This window comes from Pleurodeles waltl, chromosome 3_1 (assembly GCF_031143425.1).
Source record: "Pleurodeles waltl isolate 20211129_DDA chromosome 3_1, aPleWal1.hap1.20221129, whole genome shotgun sequence".
NCBI classification, from domain to species: domain Eukaryota; kingdom Metazoa; phylum Chordata; class Amphibia; order Caudata; family Salamandridae; genus Pleurodeles; species Pleurodeles waltl.
In genome coordinates this window covers 414,009,261-414,034,957 of record NC_090440.1, presented here as the reverse complement: position 1 = coordinate 414,034,957, position 25,697 = coordinate 414,009,261, and the positions used below count along the sequence as shown (strand labels likewise).

Here is a 25,697-nt window from a genome sequence, read left to right as displayed (position 1 = left end):
TGATGAGGATCAAGTGGCTGTCTTCGAGAGTCATTAAGTATTAAGCAGAGAAGCTAAGGCCCGAATATAAGAAAAGTGGCATTGCATCCAATGCAGCACCACTTTTATTGCGCCCCTTAGCACCCTCCTACCATCACCGTGTGTACTGTATTTAATATGCAGCGCATCATGGCGCAGGGTAGGGGCAATAGCTTCAATATTTTTGACACTATTAATGTACTGTGCAGAATTAGCACCAGAATGTTGACACTAATTCTGCAGTGTACATAGGGGCCCATTGAAAACAATGATATGCCCCCTTTTAGCGCCTGCCACGTGCAAGCATTAAAAATAGCTGCTAAAATGGCACAGTGGAATCTCTTAGATTTCACTGCGCCATTTCTGTGGTCCCCCTAACAGGGGAACTCCACCTTGCATACATTATGCAGGGCACAGGCATAATGTGGCACAAGGAGTTACAAAGTGTTGCAATGTATGCATTACGCCACTTTGTAAATATGGTGCAGCAAATTTGGCCTTGTTGGGCCACATTAGCATTATAAAATATTACACTAATGTGGCGCAAGACACTCTTAAATCTGGGCCTAAGCAACTCTGCACCAGACCACAATCAATTCAGTTTTGTACAACTCGACGAATTTGCCCATTTGATCCTTAAGTTCTGTAACGTAAAAAGGGGCTGACATGTCCACACTCCAAGCAATTTTGAGGAGAATTTGGGTGTCATAGGCATACATGTAGAAGTCAAATCATGAGCCAGGGTAAAGCAAGTCAGTTCCTCAATATAGATTTTGAATGCGGCAAGAGATACAGCTGAACCTTTTGGAGCTCCATGGGCGAGTCATCGTGGTTGTTCAGAAAACGACAGAGGAGCAAAGACCTAAAAAACTGCAGATGAAGATACTATCAACCCAGTCGAAAACTAAGCACCTCATTTAGAGTTTGAAGTGCGGGGTTTCTCTGTCACACCTGTGATGGATATCCCGTCCGCCGTATTTCAATTCTGTTATATACTACAGTATTTGTAATATGGCAGACGGGAGATCCGTCACACTTGTGACAGAGTAAAACATCTGTGGAAGTCTAAATCAGGCCCTAAGCTGCTAATCCATTGACCTAGAGTTGATAGAGAGAGGATGACAGTGTTGGCTGAGTCAGTTTTGGTTGAGTCATTTTGTGGGTCATAGTAGTTCCAGAACTGAGGCAAGGACAAAAAAATGAGCATGACACCAGAAGGTCCAAGCACTCCAGGAAAGAAATGTGAATAGACGAGACTAGCCTGAACTGGCCATTAATAAGTAGTGTATGACTTGTTGATTGAATACATCCATTCACTATTTAGCCAAAGCCCAGGTCTCAGGAAGATCAAGAAAATCACTAACCCAGAACCATTGACCCAATAATTGAAGACCCAAAGGATTGCAATTTGGGTAGGAAAGAGGACCAAATCAGAGATAAATTTAGCAAACATTTTGAACTAACCATCATGTTGTTTTATAAACCATTTTATTTACATGTGTATAAAATACTAACTGCGCATGACAATTGAAATGTAAAAAATTGCAGTAACCTTTGACATCAGTAGTACAAATTGACATTGGGCGATTTGGCTTTACAGTCGGAATTTAGTCAGCAGCAAGATACTAGTGTATCCCATTGCCCACTAGGACAGAGAGAGGATATTACTTCCATATAGTTGGTCCTTGGTCCCCATATATTCTTGTGCATACAAGGGCAACAATGAGCCTCCTGTATCAGGGCTTCAATGAACTTATACTTATGCAGCCCGAAAATTAATTTGTTAAGTACCAGCATGTTGGCGGTACCCAAGACTAAGTAATGTCTCTTTTTGTCAATAGAAGACCCAAAGTATTGAAGACTTGAATGAATCTGGTGATGTCTCCCTCAACCCTAATTTGTAGTGTAGTAATTTTGGGATTGATGACCACAGTGCTTCCCAGTACTGACCCAGCGATTCCAGTGGCTCCTGATCTGATGTCATCCAAGGTCATGTCTTTACAGGATTGATCATCTGTAATGCATCTACAGAAGCCACCTCCATCCACCATGATGCAGTTTTTTCAACAGCAGCGTCACATTCCATCTTGTCTTCCACACTAAGCTATGAGTAAGTTTGGTGCCACCTCATCCCTATAAAACAGAGAAAATCTTTCAGACAACTAGGGAAATGATCAAATCATACTTTGAGGATCAAACTCTTGCTGATGCCCTGCCCAGAGCTCAAAGGTCTACCCTTGAACTCTTTAGGTCAGATGTGGATACAGGTGATATACCAAACGATGGGCCAACACACTAAGGAGGATATTTCAGAGGCTTATTACTTTCTTAGCGATGCTGGGCTTTTCTTGTATCTTCGAAATAGTAGTGGTCTTGGTGGAAGGGACTATTTATTCTCTTTTTTTAATTCAAGTTTGTTGTGTGTGAAGTTCTAGAGGTACTTCAATTGTGCTTATTGACTGCTGAACCTAAATTAAGTATCCTCATGGAAATTCTATAGCCCTCTTTGGCAATTCTGGAACCTTTTCTGACATTCAAAAAGGCTTTGCTAGAACTAGTGCTTACTGCATGGGAAACTCTCTTCTTAGACCTGGCAGATTGCCCAGAGGAACAGGGCTGGACTGTCTGACCCAATTTTCTTCAAGGAGCCTGGAAGCTGAAGCAGTTTGAGCAAAGCTGATCCTGTATGCCTTTCCTACTTCTCTTCCAGCCCGCCAGCCCAAATGTCTTGACTCCAAAGAGCATAGAGTTTTTGCCACAGGCAGTCTGGACTTACATGCACCAGTGCTTCTTACCTTCTTGAGCAATATGTCCATGGATTGTGGGAATTGCAAAATTGGCTACCATCAGCCTTCCAGATCACAAGAGAGGCCTGTTGTCTGAACTTGTTAGGGACAGCTTTAATGCTCCCAAATAAATTCTGAAATGTGGTGTAGACTCGGCTAATACAATGGCCGCTCTTGGAAGGCAGCAGTGATACAGGGCAAACACGCCGGATTTGCTTAAGATTTTTCAGATATGTCCAGGCTATGTTAATGGATTTGCCACTAGATGGTTAGGGGAAAATGGTTTTATGGTTCCTTTGATGAAAATGCAGACTGCTCCTTGGGGTATTTTAAGAATAGCTACTCTACCACACACTCGCTGATGTTGGCCTCTCCAGCAAAATAGTTTCACCAACGATACCATCATACTGTGCAGCACTTCTTCTGCTCTCTTCCCAGGAGGGGAGGTTCAAAAGGTCATCAGAAGAAAGCTCCAGTCTCACTCTTCTGCTGCCACAAAGCTGGTCTGATTTGTCCTCCCTCCACCATCAGCTTCCACAGTTTCCACCATCAGCTGCCTCCCCCCACACACTGTCTGGCCGAGTCAGAATACATCCCTAAGGATTACTGGGTGCTTCAGCTATATCATAAGGGCCAGCCCTTCACTTTGTAAACCACACCTCCAAATATCCACCAATATAAGCCTCAATCGTAACGGTGGGAAGTTCTGGCCTTCTTACAGAAAAGGACCATCGAAGTGGTGCCTCTGGTGAAGAGTCACAAAAAAGTATGGGGGTGTCATTCTCATCTGGAATTTGAGGTTTCTCTCCCAGGACAAGTTTAATATGCTCTCTGTGAGTCATGTCCTCTAGTTGTTATTGAATGTACAAACTTAAAAGCTGTCCTTGCATCTCCTGGACACCTATTTTCAGATGCCAGTTCTGCAGGTCCATAGGCATTACCTCTGGTTTACAGAGGCATTCCACTGAAAAAATAAACAAAATTGGGAAGCCTGGATTGGTTAAATTAATCTCAGCCACTGGCGATTACTTTGCACTACAATCCAGTCCATTATTGTTTGCCTACCGTGCAACCTGAGACTGCTACCAGCCATATGCAGATCAGCCTTGGCCCTGCTCCAGTATGAATCGTCTGGTCTGAACTACCTGGCCAGGTGCCCTTTAAGCAGGAACACAAGCAACCCCGGACAGGTTTCAGCCTGATTACACCTCTTTAGTAGTAGTAAAAGAGATGGGTGGATCGCTTGAATTGATCTTAACCACTGGCTTCAAGAGTGCAGGTGCTGAGCCTTGTGAGGGTGGCGGGATGCCACTTCTGATATCTATGGCATCCATAATGGCATATTCTGAACCTTTAAAAAATTGAGGTAATTCATCAGTCTATCCAGCTCAGACTGGACGGTTGCTGTTGGAGCAGGACCATGACTGATTTGGATATAGCAGGTCTCTGTCTAAAGTGGCACAGTGGGTGAGAATGCACCCTGAATAATCACCTGTGAATGAGATTAATTCAAACACTCCTTTCATCACCATGTTTTTTTGTCATCGTGGGGTCCCAGTACTATCAATTTGCAATACTGCCTTTTGGTCTGACTACCACCAGGTGGGTTTTCACCAATGTGATGACAGTAGTGGCAACATCCCCCACATGATTGTGGGTTCATGTATTTCCATATTTGAACAACTGGTGGTGAAGATTTCCCTTTCGTTGGGTTCAGACCACCTGTCATGAACTCTTGCCTTACCCCATCACCTAGGCTATTCTGTCAGCTGGCAGTAGTCTCATCTCACTCCAAATCAACACCTGTGTTTCATCAGTGCAGTCACGGGAACAACCTGCATAAGAGCTTTTTCTCCACCTCAGATGGTGGTGGACATTCAGGATATAATTAAGATGTTTAGAACTTCAGTGCCCCATTCCAGTTCTAACAGTCCACTGTCATGGTACCTTATGCTTGGTGGAGAGTGAAGTGTTTCCTGTAGTGACTCGAGCAAAAAATGATTTCAGCATTAAGGGAACTTCTCCGCTTGTGTGGAGGACTGCAGCCATGTGCTTTCAGATCTTGAATGATGGCTGTGCACCTCCACTCTGAAAGTGGGCCACTGTTTCTGTAGTTGCAGGCTACACTTGTGACCGATACCTTCTTACTGGGCTTGAGCGACCATCTGGGAGAGACAATAGTGTAGGGCATTTTGTCTCTGGAAGAGCAATCGATGCTGGAACCATCTGCAATCCATTTAGCACTAAAGACATTTTTTCCGATAGAGACTTCTAACTGCAGATTTCTCACTTTCTGAATATTTTCCAGGTGTCAGACTGGAGCCAGAAACATTTGAACTGTACTTCTGTGTGCTCCACATTGATGCCATTCCACTCTGGATATTTTGTGTGGAGCCGATATAGGCACTATTCTCGTGAGCTGACTGTTCTTTTTTTCTGTGCCACCTGACACGGATCCGGTGTCTATTGAAATGACTATTCCTTACTGTTGCAACCGCGGTCTGTCTTTTGCTGTTGCAGTATTATTCATTATTATTGCTGCAGGGCATATCTGGGCAGTATTTCAGTCCTCCTGCAGCCACTCCCCTGATGTGGCCACAGTGAGTACATTGATGAGGATATGGCAGCATTCTCAACTAGCCTCATTTTTGAAAGGGAATATTTCCTGGCATACGCTGCCTGCAGGAAAAATCCTAAATTAAGAGTTCACTACCAAAGCTCGTATTAGTTATGTATAGGGTTTCCAAGAGAAAAGACCATTGTTTTTCTGGTCTCCAGTTTTTCTATCTTGCTGTGGTATTTTCAGAAGCATTGTTTGACAGCCTGCTTCCATTCTGCATCTGGTTCTGCCTCTAAAGATAAGCAGGAATTTCTCAGACCAAGAAGCTGATCCAAGCATCACCCAGAAGAGCAGTCCTTGACTGCAATCGCTCGTCTCTTTGAGACAGTTTCTAGATGAAATTCTTTCAGTGTGCAAGGAAAATATCACCTTCCGAGACAACTGGGTTCAAGCCATGTAAGGCAACTGGCAAGCAAATGTCTGTGATAGATCTGCACCAGCTTTGCCTATGGTGCCTGGTGTTGATCCATAACTTCAAGGCCTGCAGTGACTGCTCGCTGAGGAACCACAAAGCCATCCTGGACTGTGAGGAGAAGCCCTAGATCACGAAGCATCAGAAGTCCCAACCTTGTGACCAGTCCAAACCCAAGCGTTGATATCGGTCCCATTCCTGGTCTAGGAGCCACAGGAGTTGATCCTGGATTTGATTGTATTTGCACTCCAAATCTTTGGGTAAGTCAAAGAAGAAGCACAAACAAATCCAAAAGGGACTTGGCCCCATCCTGACACACTTGAACTCCTGAGAGGACGTGTGGATTTTCGATCTCACTCCATAAGTCGGTGGACATTGAGGCCCTTCCCTCAATTTGTCCCAGCACAACCCAAGTTTCTGGGGCCGTCTGCAGCTCCAATGCAGGTCCAAGAGTACTGCAAGGCCTTGCTATGACTCCCTTCCAACTCTTGCTTGTGCACCTTCGGGTGCCATGGAGCTGCAAAGCCCTCCATCTCAGTTACCACCTGTGGTTTTGCACATAGGTTACACCTGGTCCCTTCACACCCGTCACTGGGCCACTTCCATGCCCTTACTGAGCCTGCCTCCACAATCCAAACGGAAAGTTGGCATTGATGCTGACTCCATTGATGCTATAGGAGTAGGTGCATATTGTGCTCTCACAGTCCCAATTCACAGTGGAACACCTGAATAGAAAAACAAACCACATGCCACACCAACTGGCAGCCTCGACTGCGTTCCAACACATGGCAATGACAGCAATCTTATCCATTATCCTCAACCCTCAATGGCACATGGAAACAATGGCACAATCTGCATCCCCCAAACAATGTCTGCATTACTGCTGCTGTCATTGCCATCAAGGGGAAGCAAGTAAGGCTACACCATGCATCATATGATGTGGCCAATAAAAACATCTCCAAAATGGAACTCACTCCCTTTCCATCCACAGGTCCCGCTGCCACTGCCACCCGCCAGCGGATGCCAGAGTCAGACAGCCCTCCCAGGATGAAGGCCCCAGTGGATGTCTGGACAGTGACGACTTGCCTGGCCCATCAGGGATGACTGGTCAGTCCATACCCAGCAGCCCCACCTTGGACACACCAGACTCCCCTCACATGTGGCAACCACACCGCAGCCCGCCTTTCATCCCCAAACCAGTGCCCCAGGGACGGGTCAATCACAAGTGTGCCCCCACAGTACAGAGGCCAGAGTCAAGGGCACACACTCTAGACAATGAAGGTCCTGGTGCTACTGGGAGTCGGAACACTGTGCCGGGGTACAGGCACAGGGGGTCAGGGGTAGTGGGAGGGGACCTGTGGTCCATGGGACGGGGCTGCCACAACAGACTGCCCAGGCAGCACTCTCCCAAGTCCTGGGTGCATACCACCACCCCAGGTCACAATGGGCCAGATACTCATGACTGTGCAGGAGAACCAGACACTGCAGAGGGAACAACATCAGGAGGTCATGAAGCAGTGGCAGGCCCTCAATGCCACCATGGCCTCCATTGCAGGGGTGCTCATGGAACTGACCATCATCCTTCGTGAGTCCTCCAGCCACCAGCAAACCCCTTTCACTAGCCACATCCCAACAGAGCCCTCCACTACAGCAGCAGCTAGTGGAATGGAGGCCCCGCCTGAGGACCCACAGACCACCAGCACCCCTCCCCCTGTAGCTGAGGGACCCCCCACACAAGTGAGGACGTCCAACCAGACATCCTTCAGGAACTGATGCCAAGACCAACACCACTGGCAGGAAGTGACCCTCTCCTGAACATTCTCCCTTGTGTGCCACTGACACATCCTGTTGACTGTCCACTGTCATCTCTCTGTTCTCCCATGGCCCCCTATCCTGGACCCGGACTACACACAGCTGGCCAGACTACACTGATGAGTTCCCCCATCATGACCCTACTCATCACCCCTTGCACATGTCAGTCACAAATAAACACCATTGAGCACAGCCACTGCCTACATGCTTTATTGCAAGAAATACCATTTACTGTGGCATAACATGTTTAACTGTCAACCCATTGTCCTGCCAAAGGTTGTGAGAGTGACAGAAGGAAGGGGGAGCAATATGCAGCATGGATGATAGTGGAGCAGGCAGAGGCTGGACACTTGTGTCAAAGGAGGCAGCAGGTGATGCAGGAACCAGACTGCACCACACAAATGCCCTGCAAGTAGACAGGGACAACAATCACCATAGGAGTCAAAAATGCCCACACAACACACATGCACCTCAATTAGAAAGTCCAAAGGGTAAGTTAGCAAGTGTCAGCTCTAGCCATATGCCCATGTCAGACCCACATTCCCAAGACAACCATCCCCAATTGTCCTTCCATCACAGCACACAAAGCTAAACTTAAGGCATGTTTCACAGTCAATACATCTGACACATAGATGTAGCTCAGTGGAAGTATTGTTGTATCAACTCTGCTCTAGAGTCAGCTGCATCGTCATCATCTTCATCCTCTTCACTCCCTATGTCCCCTTCATCAGCCACTGGTCCATGCCACCTCCTCTGCATCCAGCAATGGGATGTGATGTATCAGGCCAGATTGTGTAGCATGCAGCAGGCAACCATGATCTGGCACACTTTCAGTGGTTTGTAGAGTAGGGCACCTCCGGAGATGTGTAGACACCGGAATCTGGCCTTTAGTAGCCCAAAGGTTCTTTCGATCACACGCCTTGTCCTACCATAGGCCTCATCGAAACGGTTTTCAGCGTACGTAGTCAGATGTCTGACAGGTGTCAGTAGCCAGGGAAGGTTGTGATAGCCAGGCTCACCTGTGTGCACATAGGTAGAACCCATGTCAAGACCGGAAGGGAGATAGGGCAGGATGTGAAGAGAGAGCTGAGTGTACAGGGGCACACAGACGAATGTATACATACTGATGAGCTAGGCCTGGTCCCTCTGTAGTTGTGCCATCATGTGTGGGACATTGCTGTTCCGCAGAATGTAGGAGTCATGCACAGAAGCAGGAAACTTGGCTGTCAATTGTGAGACACACCACTTGCACATTGATAGAATATACGTTTTTCGGTTCCTGAACACTTGTTCATTTCTCCTGGGTGGCACCAAGGCAATGTGTGTGCCTTCTGTGGCCCCTTTCACATAAGGGACATGTGCCAAATTGTAGAAGGCACCTTTGACAGTGGTTAAATCAGCACGTTGGGGGAACCTGATGTAGCAGGGCAGATGTCTTAGCAGGGCACACAGTACATCTCTCAAAACATTATTGAACATCGGCTGGGACATCCCTGCTGCCAAGCCCACTGTCATCTGGAACAACCCTGTAGCAAGAAAGTGGAGGACTGACAACACCTGTACTGTGGGAGGGTTGCCATTAGATTGATGGATGACAGGCAACAGATCAGGCTCCAACTGGGTCACCAGCTCCATGATGGTCTGATAGTTCAGGCGAGACGATACACAAGTGCATGTCTCATCTTCAACATTGCACCGTATCTGGGAATTGGAGAGGGAGAAGTCAGAATAAGCTGCATTGACTGTGTGGACACAGTAAAGCTGTGCAATAGTTACAAAATTTCACCCATGACACAGCTAACATTCAGCCACTATTCCCTACATACATGTAAAATGGCAGCCACCTGTACTGCATGCACAGGACAGATGGAAGTGACCTCATACCTCCGACATTAGACATCATGGCGGTAGGCGGTTGCAACCATGTGCAACTCCTCATTGGATAACATGGTTGTCTATGGGAGACTGGAGCCAATGGTGATTGCCGCCGGCGGTGACGGTGATGTCCACGCCGGACGTGACCACCATTTCATGTGGCAATGCTCACTTGACTCCTGACACACTTCACACATGACCTCCACTGAGTGTGCTGCTGTGTTCTGACTCTGGTAACCAAGATGCTACGTCCTGCAGGTGATAGGGCCCAACCCTTCTGCCAGGAGGAACTTGAGAAGCTTGTGGACAGGGTCCTACCCCTGTGTGGTCAGATGTATGGGGCACCAGAGCACTAGGTGAGTTTAATGTTACTGTCCTGTGTAATAGTGATGTGTATGTGGATGTAAGGCATTGGGACGTGGCAGATAGAGTAGATGCATGGAGATGGGTAAGGAGTCTGAGCATTAGTGGCATGTAGACATGTGAGTGTGGGCATGAGATGTGTGCTGTCCAGTGCTGTCCCTGTGATGCCACTCTACATGACTTTCTCCTTCTGTCTGTGACACCAGTGCAGGTGAGCTCCCATCAGAAGAAGGGGATTTGGCAGGCTATGGGCAAGCAAGTGCAGGCCCTGGGGGTCCATGCCTTGTAGTGCACCCATTGCAGAAAGACGTGGGAAGACCTGAGACGCTGGGCCTGGAAGACCGCAGAGGCCCAGTTGGGGATGTCCTCCCAATGAGGGAGGGTGCCTGTGGCCCGCATTTTGGCTGAAGTGGATGGGCGCTTAAGAGCAGCACAGCAGCCACAAGGGGGTAAGTACACATTCTCACCTCATTAATGTGTTGCTTAGGTGGGTTTGGGTTGAAGACTAGTGGGAATCTGTAGCGTAGGTACTAGGTAGATGCCTGTTCACTATGGGTATCAGTCACCCTGCCAGGATTGGTATCACAGATGTGTGCTCATACCATGCAGTCAGTGACTTATGAGGGCATGTACTTCCAATGTGTAATTTGTGAGGTCACCCTCAAACAAGTTTTGGAACCTAGCCCCTGCCAACATCATCAGTACACTTGAGGTGTCAGAGCATTGTCACCTGTGTTTTCCTACCACTGTACCAGGGGAGATAAGTGAGTCCTCATTCTGCTGCCATGTTCTGTATGTGTAGTGAGGCAGAGTGGGGTAAGATGTCAGTTTTCTAAATGTCAATGGCTTAGTAGGCATGCTACCTACCCATGCAGGATTCAGTTGATACAGAAGTACAGGAATTGTTTCCCTAAACGGCCACGCAGAGTTGCCAAGTACTGGGCATGTGTGACTAGTGCATGGGTACATTTCACATCAAGTACATAGGTACATTTGTACCACCATCAGCAGAACATATCAGCATAGCTGTAGTTGACCCCATGGTGTCCCACTGTTGTAGCATGTATAGGTGAGGGCATGGGGTGGCATGGCATGGCAGCAGATGCTGATGTTACAATGCGTGACTGTTGTGCTTGTATTGACCCATTGCACCCTGTGTCTCTCACTCACCCTCCCTCACTCCCTCCCTCTCCTCCTCTTTCTTTGTGTGCATCAGCATCATCAGGTGAAGGAGAAGGGGGACCGGCGAGTTGGGAAGCTGCAGCCCACGGGACCCTGGAGGCTGAATCCAGTGGAGCCGAGGGGTCCAGTGGGACGGAGGGCGAGGGGGAGTGCCACAGGAGAGACAGGATCGACCACACCATCTTCAGATTCCTCCTTCGATGGCGGCTTCCTGGCGGTGGCAGACCCATCTGGGACCACTCCAGTTACATCCTTGTCCGCCACCCCTCTTTCCAGTACCCCACTTCCTGTAGCTCCCCCACCCAGTTGCCCGTGCACGCTCAATTAGGAGGGTGGGCATCTCCTTTGCTGCAGGCACCTCTGCCCCGCCCCAGTCCGCCCTGCTGCCCTCAGTGAGGAGGCTATTGACCTTCTGAGGTCCATCTCTGTGGGACAGTCAGCCATTGTGAATGCCATCCAGGGACTGACATCACAGATGCAGCAGACCAATGCTTTCCTGGAAGGCATTCACGGTGCCCTGGCTGGCCTACAGAGATTGTTTCAGGTTCTGGCCTCCTAATTGACGGTAGCTAGTGTCCCTTCGTCTTCCGTCCCCCCTCCAGCTACCTGTTCCAAATCCCACATCCCTCTCCCCTCACCCATCCAAGGCACATTTTCTGAACCACATGTATTCACATCAACAGACACGGTATGTAAGGACAGATATAAGCACCGCAAATGCCACCACCGCTATGCACACACACAACATTCATATGGAGACATGATAACATTCACTACCTACACAGGCTCACCCACCAACACCCCCCTCATAGCCACTACACCCCTCACTCCAGCAGTCACCACCTCATTAGTCCCAGATCCTGCCACTAGTGCACTCACCGCCACTTCCACCACAACATCGGACCCGCATACATGCACCCCATACACCACATGTGCACTCAGTACGACTGTCCATACTCCCACATGCAGCACACCCACCCTACCTGCAGACACCACAACATTCAATCACACATACCCCCACCATCTCCCTGCATCTCCTCCCCTTTCCTCCCACCACATCTAAATGCCCACAGTCAACCACCCAACAGTCACGCAGCACACACATGGCATCCAAGCACGCACCTGCACCCAAATCACCTCCACATACACACCTCTCAACCACTCCCTCTACCTCCATTCCCACACCTTTCTGCCATGACCGTCCCAGTGACCCCAAGAAACGTTTCCTTTGTGAATTTTCCCTGTTCCCCACCAGTGAACTTGTCCCTGCCCCCCAAGCGCCCTGTTACCCTCCCCACACCCCTGCTTTCCACCTCCCAGCCCTCCCCTTGTTGTTGCCATGCCCCTCCCCCACCTAAGACTTCCACTCCCACCAAGTCCACAGTCACCCCATCCAAGCCCTAACCCAAGACCACCCCCCCAAAATCTAAGTCAAAGCCCAAACCTCCCCCTATCCAAGCCTAAGGACCCCCCCCTCCAAAACCCACTCTAAGGAGCCACGTCCAAACCCAACCTCCCACACCTCCCACCCCTGAGGTGCCTGCATGCCCCACTGATGCCCCTGCCCAGTGGAGGCCAGCAGTTTGCAGTCAGGAGTCATTCTGTGCCCAGTGTGCAAGGGACACTATGGACATTATGGATTGGGCCTTGGGCCCCTTTTTACATTGTTATTTATAATGGTTTTATATTTTTCATGTATAAATGCAGCACTGCACTGTTGGTGTAGATGGTAACAACCTTGTTCTGGCTTTCCTTCCACATGTATGTGTGGTAAATATGCGATTTGGTGCATATGTGTGTTTGTACGGGTGTTTGCGTGTGTGTGTGGGCGTGGCTTGCCGTGCCATGTGTGTGTGTGGGTGTGTGTGTACTAAGTCCTTCCCTCCAGTGTGTGGTAGGAGGGTGTACTTACACTTGATGTCTTCGTCGCCGTCGCTGGTCCTGGAATTCAATAGCCAGCAGGAGCATTGGGAAGACTTGCAATTCGTGTGCCATGACGCCTGCGGACATGCCTGTGTTCCTGAAGGTGAGTGTTCCCTTTTGAGTGATTCGTTTCCGCCAGGCTTTTTGTGGTGGTACAATCGCCACAGAAATCCTGGCAGTGTGAAACCACATAATAGGGTCGGGGGAAACTGCCTCACCACCGGCCTGGATGTGCACTCCCTCCACAGTGGCGGTTTGAGCAGCGACTTGGCTGTGTGCTGTTGGTTCTATCCCTGTGCTCATAATATGGCGGTGCGACCGCCACCTTCACCGTGGCGGTCCATGGACGTCCAGACTCGTAATGACCTATCCAGTCCTAACTATAACTACCTACTGGCGACCGACAGTAGGTAATATGTAATAGATATATATATATATATATACATATATATATATATATATATATGTATATATATATATATATATATATAGATAGATAGATAGATAGATATAGATAGATAGATAGATAGATATATATAGATATAGATAGATAGATCTATATCTATATATATATATAGATAGAGATATAGATATAGTTAAGAATAGTAAATCTGTACTTCACTCCGAGCACTTACCTTTCGATATTTTGCATCTCAATATTTTGTCCATGATATTATTGTGCCCCTATATTCTTGTAGTCGATATTTAAGAGTACAATCCTAGAAAAAGGTATTTTGCAGTCGCAAACCCAGTGATTTTGCAAGCATTCCATCCATCATTTTTTTTTTTGTATACCTCTTTGATTTCAAGTTATTTTTCTTTGAAACTCTCAATGCAGTGTGGTTTTGGGTGACAGTGAGGAAGAACATTGGTGAGTGCCCCATTCATACATAGTCCTCTGGTATTTGGCTGATTCCATGGGAACATAAAGGGGACATGCAGACCCAGGCTAAAATAAGACAGAATAAGACTTCCAATGAAGTACCTGACTAGTCAGATACAGACACCAGTACAGACCTGACAACCTGGTGAAACATGAGATGGAGAATTGAAGACATGGCCTACATGTCATGCACATGGGATATTATCTGTTATAATCTGTTGGTTCTTTCTTTCCTTCCTTTGTTGGAAACTCTAAGTAGGTTGATCTGTCCTAGCATGATTGGCGCAATCCCTGTGTATTATGTATCATTCTTCATTGCCCACTGAGTTAAATCCATTCACTGTGTTTGGGGGAGAGGGCCCGCCCATTATAGCCTGTCCAGACCTGGTCTGGCTTTGAGTGTGGAGCTCACAGCATTACAGCCAACGAAAAGTGGTGAGACATTATGCAGAACAGTGAGCTCGCCCTTTTCCCATTATTTTGTTCTTGTGGTGGGAATGTTTTTTAATGGGTACTTGGGTGGTTAGTTGTATTACCTCGCTGGGGGGTGGCTTGGCATATATTGAGATTTAAAACCGATCCTTTGGTTCTAAAAGTGTGAGGTGGAAAAAGTTGTTTTTTATTTCAAGAGTGTTTTATTGGAATTTTATGGAATAGGAAAATTAAATAACCTAAATGAAAAGAAACAATACATTGTATGGTACCATCAAATCAAGTGGGAACAGCAGGTTAGGGTATAGCATGAGAAATCTTTTAACATCTACAATAGTAGAGGATAGAGAGAAGTGTATTTGTGTGCAGTGGTGAGGTGAGGTTAATCAGCGTATGTATTGTGACAGAACGGTTTTTGATGTTATAGTGAATGATTAAGGTACCGATGTTATAGATGAATGAGTCAGGGTAAAAGAGCGGAGACAAGAGAAAAGAAGAAGAAGGTGATGGGGGAAAAGTAGGGAGTACATGGGGTAGAAGGGGTGGGTAGGAGAGGAGGAAGTGGGCGAGTGCAGATAGGAGGGGAAGGATGGGAAAATGAGTGAGTGAACGCATGAATGATCGAGTTATTGGATGACTGTGGTTTGCAGACGAGTGGCACATAACGTTGTCTAGTTTTCACCAGAGTTTACCATTCTTCATTGGTGTTGTCATCAAGTATAGGTGTAGTGAGTTACAGGCAGATCTGGTGAATTGGACCCATGATCACCATGTGTTGGGGGATAGTTTGGATGAGTCTTTCCATTCATTGAGGATAACTTTAAGGCCAGCTGTGACTAGAATGTCCCATAGGAGACGGTTGTCTTTGTTTAAGCCTGTTTAATGTCAGTGGGGAGGATGTCCAGTTATTGGAGGCTAAAGTAGGAGTCCATTTAGTTTGAGGAATTTGAGATATTGTATTACTGATGTCCTGCCAGAACTTTTTTAGTGGTGGTGCACTTCATTAGCATGTGTTTTAAGTCTCCTGTTTCCTTCTCATAGCTCCAGCTTGTGATCAGAGGCCTAGTTTGGCCAGAGTCCAGTGGACTATATTGGCAATGCAGTTTCTGTTTTGTGCTAGTGATGGGGTTATTATGTTGGAAGTGAGGTTCCTCCGGGTAGATGGCCAGCCCGGTGAGACCTCTGGAGTGTTGGAGTCTGAAAGTAGAGTTCCCACTTGTCTTGTGTTGGTTTATTTAGTGAGGTTTCAGTGGGGGGATAGGAGGGAGTACAGTTTGGAAGCTAGGTGCCCGCCTTTGGTAAATTTGCTATTGTGTTGGGTAGGGAGGGATGGAGGTTTATGTTTGGCTAAAAGTGATTTTATTTTAAGGAAATGGTAAAAGTCTAGGGGCCAGATGTAGCAACCCGTTTGCGAGTCGCAAACGGCGAAAATCGCCGTTTGCGACTCGCAAACGTGGGTTTGCTATGCAGAAATGCATTTTGCGAGTCGGATCCGACTCGCAAAATGCATTTCAGACTCGCTAATAGGAAGGGGTGTTCCCTTCCTATTAGCGACTCGCACTGGTATGCAATTCCATTTGCGGCCGCGAAAGCGGCCGCAAATGGACTCGCAGTTACCATCCACTTGAAGTGGATGGTAACCCAGTCGCAAACGGGAAGGGGTCCCCATGGGACCCCTTCCCCTTTGTGACTGGACCAGATATTAATTTTTCAGGGCAGGGAGTGGTCCAAGGGACCACTCCCTGCCCTGAAAAACCGAAACTAAAGGTTTCGGATTTTTTTAAAGTGCAGCTCGTTTTCCCTTAGGGAAAACGGGCTACACTTTAAAAAAAAAAAATCCTGCTTTATTGACAAGCAGGTCGCTAACATGGAGGCCTGCTGACGTCAGCAGGCCTCCATGTTAGCGAGTGCCTATACTCGCAATGGGGCCGCAATTTGCGACCCACCTCATAAATATTCATGAGGTGGGTCATTGCGACCCCATTGCGAGTTGCAGTCGGTGTCTGAGACACCGTACTGCATAGCAATTTGCGAGTTGCAAATTGCGAGTCGCAGGGACTCGCAATTTGCAAGTCGCAAATTGCTTTTTTCGTACATCTGGCCCCTAGTCATTTAAGTCAAATTTGTCTTTAATTTGAGAGAATGTGACAGGTTCTGAGGGGGTGTCAATATCTCTCACGAGAAAAATATATTTTCCTGCCCATTTCTCTATATACATCGTTCTGCCTTCAAGTTTTCATTGTGCCATAGCGTGGTTCGACATGAGTATTTAATTTTGTTGGGTAGTTTTTCGGGCTGCCTGTGCTGTGCTGGATAGAATGTTTATAGATTGATGTGTTTTAATTTTTTTGACGGGTAGAAATGAAATGGGCACTAAGGGTTTAGCAAGGGTGATTTCAATTGCGCGCCTTAGCAGTGAGGGGTGGTGGTGGTTAGGAGCCAGTGGCTCCCCTGTTTTGCTAGAAAGACATGTTGATATTTCGGTAGTCAGGTAAGTTTAGATCGCTAAGTTCATTAGGAAGTCTCAGTTTCTTTTGGGCAGTTCTGGGCTTTTAGACTTCCAGAGGAATTTGGTAAGTAATGTGTCCATTTTAGTAAAAAAATGTGTGAGAGGTATATAGGGGACATGCTGATTAAAAAGTTAATGAGGGGGTAATCATCATTTTGATAGATTCTATTCTACCCCACCAAGAATTGAACCTGGTTGACCATTTGTCTTGGCTATCTTTGATGTTTTCTAGCATCTTTTTCTTGTTGAGATCAAAGGAGTCTTTAAGGTTATGGGTAAACCATATACCCTGGTATTGTATCTTATGTGGGGCCCATTTGAGTCCATAGGGGCTGATGTGTGAACTGCTGCAATACAGATTGAGAGGAAGAACCTATGGGGCATATTTATACTCCGTTTGCGCCGAATTAGCGTTGTTTTTTTCGACGCAAATTCGGCGCAAAACTAACGCCATATTTATACTTTGGCGTTAGACGCGTCTAGCGCCAAAGTATGGGCAAATAGCGTCATTTTTTGCGTGAACGCCTTCCTTGCGTTAATGAGATGCAAGGAAGGCGTTCCCGTCTAAAAAAATGACGGCGACGCAAATGCGTCGTATTTATACTCCCGGGCAAAAATCACGCCCGGGAGTGGTCGGGTCAAAAAACCCCGCATTTGCGCCACTTTTTAACGCCTGGGTCAGGGTAGGCGTTAAGGGGCCTGTGGGCTCAAAATGAGCCCACAGGTGCCCTCCCATGCCCCCAGGGACCCCCCCTGCCACCCTTGCCCACCCCAGGAGGACACCCAAGGATGGAGGGACCCACCCCAGGGACATTCAGGTAAGTATACATTTTTTTTTGTAATTTTTTTTTTTTGGCATAGGGGGGCCTGATTTGTGCCCCCCTACATGCCACAATGCCCAATGACCATGCCTAGGGGACATAAGTCCCCTGGGCATGGCCATTGGGCAAGGGGGCATGACTCCTGTCTTTACTAAGACAGGATTCATGTAAATGGCGTCTGGGCGTCGTTTAAAATGGCGCAAATCGGGTTAAGACGATTTTTTTGCATCAACCTGACTTGTGCCATTTTAAGACGCCCTAACGCCATTTTTCCCAACGCCGGCGCTGCCTGGTGTATGTGTTTTTTTTCCACGCACACCAGGCAGCGCCGGTCTGCTTGCGCCGGCTAACGCCATTCAATAAATACGGCGCCCGCATGGCGCTTCAGAATGGCGTTAGCCGGCGCAAAATCTTTTGACGCTAAACTGCGTTAGCGCAGTTTAGCGTCAAAAAGTATAAATACGGGCCTATGTCTTTTCCTTGCTGAAGCAGTAACCTGACATCTTAGAGTAGTTGTTGATAGTGGATATAATGTGCGGCAAGGCTGAGTCTGCCTGGGTTGTAAAAAGGAGAATGTCATCCGCCTAGGCTGCTAGTTTATGTGGGCCTGATGAACAAGGGATACCGGGGATGAATGGATTTTCTCTGATCAATGTAAGTAGGGGTTCTAGCGTTATTAGAAATGGTGGAGGAGAGGCATCCTTGTCTGGTTCCTTTTTAGAGATAAAAGGGATTAGACAACCTTCCATTGATGTTTATTCTAGATTTCGGTTCTTTGTATAGAGCAAGGATCATTTTTGAGAGAGCAGGGCCAAATTTGAAGAAGGTGAATGAGGCTTGGAGAAAGGTCCACAATACCTTATCAAAGGCCTTCTCTGCATCTAGTGCTATCGCGCAGGTTGGTTGATGCAGTAGTTTGCCTAGTTCTATCACATGGCTAAAAAGTCTGATATTATCTGTGGTGAATCTCCCTTTGATAAATGTTAGTTGAGGGGGATGTATTATGTTTTTGAGAATGGATTCTATTCTGAGGGCTAGGATCTTTGTGTATATTTTATGGTCTGTGTTTATGAGGGATATGGATCGGTAGTTCTTGTGACTGGATGAGTCTTTCCCTTCTTCAGGAATAACAATTATGGTTGCCTCCACGGCGGAGCCCTCAACTGAGCCAGTGGAGGAGAAGTGGGTGAATAAGTCTTCTAAAGGAATGATTAGCGAGGTACCCCAAGTTTGACAGAATGATGCCAGAAAGCCGTCTAGGCCCGGGGCCTTCCTGACTTTCATTGTTTTGATCGTGTTTATGATTTCTTTGCAAGAAATCGGCTGTTTAAGTGATTCTTTTTCTCATTCGTCTATCTTAGTTACATTAATTTTGTTGAGGTAGTTTAAGCATATGTCATAAGATGCGTTATTAGTTTTGGAGTAGAGGGTATGATAATATTTTTCAAAGGTATTTGGGATGTCCTCGTTTGTCGATATGACACCATGTTCATTGGTTATCGAGGTTATTCTTGTCTTCTGACGGTTCTGTTTTAAATAACACACAACTATTTTGCCAGATTAATTACGTCCGCAGAAATTGATGCCTTTTCATTTTTGGACAATCAGATGGGCTTTGTTACTCAGAATCTTGTTGCATTCATACTTGATTTTAATTATATTGTTAAATTGAGTTTTCTCTTTGGTGCATTTGAGATCTTTCTCTAATGGTTTTATTTTTAGTTGTAGTTAGTCTAAGGGTGTCCCGGGTTATTTCTACATTTGGGCCAGAAGACCTGTTGTGTTCTATGTATTCATTAATCTCTTTTTTGATTATTTCCTTGAAGGAGAGTTCCTCCATGAGGAGGTCGTTCTTCTCCGTGTTTTTGTTCCTGATGTATTGCAAGTGATATTGTACAGTAATCAAATACAGGCATCGTCTGAGACTAGGATTGGTTCAATGGTAAGGGAAGAGGTGGCTGGGACATGAGTTTCGCCAATTAAGATAAAATCAATGGGAGAGAATGTATTGTGTTGATGGGAGAAAAATGTGTAATCTTTCCCTGTGGGATTGAATAGTTTCCATATTTCTTTGAGTTTAAGAGAACTGCACATGTTTTCAATTTGTTTATGGGATCTGTTGGGTTTAAATTGACTTGTAGAATTCCTGTCAAGGGTGGCGTCCCAGGGTCAATTGAAATCTCCTCCTGGAATCATTCTGCAATTGGGAGGTAAAGTTGAGAGTTTTTTATTGAGATGAATCCAAAAGGTAGGGTTGTCGTTATAGGGGGCATAGATGTTCATGACTATGATTTCAGTGTTGTCTCTCTGTATTTTAGTAAGAAGCCATCTGCCTTTTGTGTCTGCTTCTGAGGATAGGGTAGTGAGGCCAGAGGCTTTCAAGATTAGGGTGATCAGCCTATTTTTCTATTTGTGACTGTGGCGTATGCTAAGTCACTAACCCATGCTTTTTTAGGAGTATTGCCTCTTTCATGGCACCCTGGTTTCTTGAAGGGGAATGAGGTCTCCCTTAAGTTTATCTCTAAAGTCTAGGATTTTTTGTTGTTTGGTTGCAAGATTTAGACCCTTGACAATAAGGGAGAGTATTTTTATGTTCAGCATTTTTGTGAGAGGTGAGTCTTCTTGTTGATGTAACCAGCTAAATGAATGCCAGTTCTTGTTTGCCGGTGAGGTGGGGGGTGGGCTGGTGGGTTTGAAGGAATGGCATGGGTGAGGGGAAACGGAATGGGTGAGAGAGGCAGCGGAAGGGGAAGGAGAAGGGAAAGGAAATAGTAGAGTAGTACAGCACAGGACAGGACAAAGGGTATGAAAGGTAAAAAGAAAATGGAGAAAAAGTTAAAGTATAGTGATTGATTAAATATTTGTGATGGAGAGGTGGCTGACAAAATGTAACTGAGGAGAGGCAATAGAGGCCACAAGTGTTCAAGTCTGGCTCCAGAATGCAGACTTGCTGTGCCCTGAATAGAATAGGGTGTGAACATAGAGTCACGGCAATGTCTAAGTATGGTATGTTTACCTATATTGTATGGTGGCTGGAATGCCTGCTATTGTTTCCATAGTGGTGCCTAGTGAGTTAGTTGCCATTTAGTGGGGGTGGATAATAATGTGTATTCTCTTTATGTTAATGTATTTGCAGGTATTGTAGTCGTAGTATATAGAGAAAGTGTAATATTTGTAGTAAGTACGGTGGCTACTAGTGGGATGGGTGTCACATATGTCATTATTTCTGTTGAGTTCAGCTTTTATGTCAACAGTTAGGGTTGTGAAAAATGGTACCTGATGTGTTTCATAATTATGGAGTACAATGTCCAGTTTGCAGTAAATTTCCAATTTTCATTATAGTGCTAACATAATATCAACATAGGGGGTCATTATGAACACGGCGGGAATCCCCGCTGTTTCATGCTGGCGGCTTTATCCTAGACCACGAGCCCCCTTGAGACCCTGCCAGCTGAATAATAAACATTCCGCTGGGCCGGCGGGTGGAAACAGTGTTTCCGCCAGCCAGCCCAGCGGGATGCTGGGCCGGGACATTGCCGACAGCTCCACATGGAGCCGTCACCAGTGCCGATGTGCAGTGGGTGCAGCAGCACCTGTCGCGCAGATCACTGCGACCTGCGCGACAGGGCTTTGCACGGGGACCCCTGCACTGCCCATGCCAAGTGCATGGGCAGTGCAGGGGCCCTCAGGGGGGCCCCAGAGCACCTCTTCTGCCAGCCTTTCCTTGGCGGGCGAACCCGCCAGGGAATGGCTGGCGGATCAAGGGTTCTTTATCCGGAGGGCAGCGCTGCCTTGTCAGATGAAGGATTCCGCCATAGTCAGACTGCCTGGCAGCGGTAGCCTGGCAGTGGTGGAAGGCCGCCTGTGGCGGTCCACACTGTCTTTATTATGTGGTGGTCGAGACCGCCATGCCGGTGGCGGAAATTTCGGCCGCCGTGGCATGGCAGTCTCAACCACCAAGTTCTAATGAGGGCCATAGTGTCAATATAGAGCTAACAGAGTTTCAACAAGTTATCAGTAAGGTGTCTAGCTAGAACCAACATATTATCAACCTAGTACCACCATGATCTTCCCATAGGGCCAGCATATTCCCAACATATATTCAACACATATTGAAGTGAGTCAGTCGAGTGCCCTCAGGTTACTGTATTGCAGGTACTGTGGGCAAACATTAGTGATTTTTGTATTGTCCAATCAGTGGGTCAAAACGCAGATTTACATTATATTATTATCAAAGTAAGGCTGGTATCAATACTAATAATGCCAATGTGAGATTTGATAAATCTAAATTATGTTGAAAGTGAGAAGATGAGACATTGCAATAAATCTGCCATTTGCCATCAGGTTGATGGCAATTATAAAACATCCGATTTAACCAGAGCAGGTTGAAGGTCGTTATATAGATATAGTACCAGTCATTAAAGAGAAAATCTTTCCATTGGTTAGGGTTAACAGTAGGTTGTTAGGTTTATTGTTAGGTTATTATTTGGTCAGAAGGTACTAGTTAGTAAGTTTAGTTAAGGTTTAGTAGGTTGCTGACCACTTTATTTATTCTGTCCCAGTTTGAAGAAGTGGAAGCAACTTAAGCCTGTTATAGTTATTATGGAAGAATAAGAGTTTACGCCTATATGTCGATCCCATGGGTATATCGGAGTTTTGCAGCGTTATGGGAAGAATGCAAATTGACTTTTGTTTAGGCTGTTTGTGGGCAGCCTGATTATCGTATGATACTAAGGCCCATATTTATACTTTATTAGCACCGCATTTGATGCAAAAGGGGCACAAACTTACAAAATACAATTATATTGTACAAGATTGCATCATTTTTGCATCAAAAAATTACGCAAATGCAGCACTAAAACAGTATAAATATGGACCTAAGTGAGTAGAAAGTTAGTGAAAGTTAGTAGGAAGGATTTGTGTTAAGCGTTAATTTTCCTGAGTTCTTAGTTTTTCTTCCCTCTTCTTGCATTGTATGATCCAGATATATTTTCCCATATAAATTAATTACTTTTCACTAACATGCATTAGATAGATCTTGTTCTGCTGAAAATTCATGTGCTGCATTTTCTTTTGCATCAGAGTCATTCATGAGAAGTGGCGAAGGTTTTTAAATGTAGGGTTTATTTCTCAGGATTCCTTACTGTAGTTGATGATCAGTCCTATTGTAGCTCTTGTGTCTGTTTTCCATTGTTGCACTTGGACGTAGTCGCTTCATTACTGAGAGGAGCTGCTCTTTGCAACAATGAAGAAGCCTCTGATATCAGAGCTAAAATCATACATGAACAGCAACTACCAATCATACTCATGATTTAGGAGAAATGAAGGATTTGCAATTAAGAACGTACAAATCATCTCACTCAGGTGGTCATTATGAATGGCCTGTATTTTGTAGCACTAGTACTGAACCAAGTATTACCAGCACTGGTGATATTGGTCTTTCTGCATCACCTGTCGAATGAGGGATAGCATGAGGAAAAATGTGCATGTGGCTCTATAATTATGGGTATTTTAGTAAGGACAAAGTCCTCCAGGTAAGACCGGATAGAAATGCAGACATACAGCACCTGGGAATCCCTGGTGCAAACCCCACTGCCGGACTACTCATAATGACGGCCTTAATGTTTTAGGCTGTGAGTAAAATGTGTAAGAAGTGCAGTGGCAGCTGGTTTATATTTATAATGGAGGGGCAGGAGGGGGGATACAATAAGAATAAAACTTAAAAATCGTCACTTACCTGACGACAATCTTCTCTCCTCGCACCGTCTCTCCCAGCTCTGATGTGCAACGGTCACGGGACCCAGGAAACTGCACAAGCCAATCCTGATGCTGGTTTTATGCTGGTAACCAGCATGAAACCATCATCAGGGTTGGTGGGAACGGCCTCTTTCAGCACTCACCAGAGCGCTGGAGGCCTCTGCTTTCTCTAACTCAGCTGCCTTAAGACAGCTGGATTAGAGAAGTTTAAAGTGTGCATGTCAGGCTGGCCGTCGTAAGATGGCCGGTCAAAGGGACATGCACACTTTAAGCAAGTGCACAGCTCCCTGTGCCTCTAGCAGCAATTTTGGCCCATCCTGACACTCGGTTCAAGACGGGGTGCTGAAAAATAGTAAAGTAAAAGTAAAGTTTATTACCATTTTATTTTTAGGGTCGAGCCTGCGTTGCATGCGCTTGCTCATGCGTATAGCAGGGACACTCTTTTGTATTTAGAAAAGGGCTCGGAGCCCTGTCAACTTCACGTCAGTGCTTTTTATTGATTTGTGGGCTTCCCTAATAAAATCTGCTTGCTTTCATTAGTCGAAGGCACGCATAGGTCATGCCTTTTCCGGTGGCTAGCCCTCCTCGAGCGCAGCGACCAAGTACAGAAAACATGCGAGGCTCGCTGTTTTCCATCGGGCTCGTGGACTTTTTTTTTCTCTAATTTAGAGCGCGATCTCGCTTGGCAAAAGTCGAGCGCTTTACATACTTGATTTCTCTTTTTCGGGTTATGTACATAAATGCACTTTTGCCCGATAGGTGAAAAGTCGGGTTAGGAGTTTACAACGCGATCAGCTCTAACATGAGCAAACGCGAGACCCGTCGCATTGTAAATGCTTGTTCTGTTTGGGGGCATTTTTTTGTGGGGTGACACTCTGCCCACGTGGAAGGGCCACCCCTGCAGAAGTAGCAGCAAGCTGTGCTCCAAGGACGTACACGGCCATTTAAGAGATACTTACCGTTTCCCATTAAACGTTTCTAACATAAAAAGATACCTGAGGAACCTTTCCAATGCTATAGGTTATTTTCCTATGGTTAGGAATCAATACATATGCTAATAATATACATATAATATTCAGGTTTATGTTTTCAAACTGCTTTTTTTCTAATCGCCTAATCCACCAATTGAGTGCCATCCTTTCTGTTCAGTACGATGCTCACTACCAAGTCCATGATTTGTGTACTAGCTCGAGCCCTTTTTACAATGTGCTTAAAAGATACGTGACCGATGGTGGCACATTATAGCAAGAATAGTTAATGATGGCGTTCTTCTTTCATAGGAAATGGACCTGAATATACAGACAATACATTTATGCCTGGAAGATATCAGAGAAACTCTGGAAATCTGAGATTAATGCGGTGGAAGACAGTACCTGTGCCAAATAAACACCCAGTGTATTTTCTGCAAGAGAGAAACTGCAGGCTATTCACCAAAGCGCCGGTGAGAGAACTCAGGCTCAGGAAGCAGTGATGTGATGCGTGTTCACACTACAAAGACAACTAAAGAAAACGCCTAGAACATGGGTGGTAATCAAGATGGCGTTTGGCCTTGGAATATAAATAGTGGAGCACATTTTATACTCATTTGCCACTAACAAGGAATATCACGTTTGTAATTATTATACCGCACAACATGACAGTATTGTTTCCTCTTTCAATCAACAAGCACAGTTCACGGATAATGTTAATTAGCACAAGGGCTAAACACATCCAATTCAGTGAAATCATTTCTTATATGATTAGAAATAAATATGTTTAATAAAGTCCTTTTACGTATTTTAAGGTAATGTTTGTCAGTTCCTTTTCGCTTTTCAATTCAGAAACCTACGGTACTAACGCAAATAAAACACTGCTGCGCTAAAGTGATAGGGCCTGATTCACAAAGGCCCATATTTATACTTTTTGACGCTAAACTGCGCTAACGCAGTTTAGCGTCAAAAAAATTAGCGCCGTCTAACGCCATTCTGAAGCGCCATGCGGGCGCCGTATTTATGGAATGGCGTTAGCCGGCGCAAGCAGACCGGCGCTGCCTGGTTTGCGTGGAAAAAAACCACGTAGACCAGGCAGCGCCGGCGTTGGGAAAAAATGATGTTAGGGCGTCTTAAAATGGGGCAAGTCAGGTTGAGGCAAAAAAATCGCCTCAACCCGATTTGCGCCATTTTTTTACGACGCCCAGACGCCATTTCATGACTCCTGTCTTAGTAAAGACAGGAGTCATGCCCCCTTGCCCAATGGCCATGCCCAGGGGACTTGTGTCCCCTGGGCATGGTCATTGGGCATAGTGGCATGTAGGGGGGCACAAAT

The 25,697-nt window shown here is 46.0% G+C and overlaps 1 protein-coding gene across 2 annotated transcripts in view; it reads left to right on the top strand.

The window, feature by feature from the left end:
• The window catches only part of TTLL13 (tubulin tyrosine ligase like 13), a 309,143-nt gene extending 283,970 nt beyond the window's left edge, over positions 1–25,173 (top strand). For both annotated transcript variants that reach the window (XM_069222660.1, XM_069222659.1), the window contains one exon: positions 24,674–25,173. In XM_069222660.1, the coding sequence (XP_069078761.1) occupies positions 24,674–24,864 (191 nt within the window). In that variant the 3' untranslated portion in view covers positions 24,865–25,173. The remainder of the gene's footprint in view (positions 1–24,673) is intronic.
• The last annotated feature ends 524 nt before the right edge of the window (positions 25,174–25,697 follow it).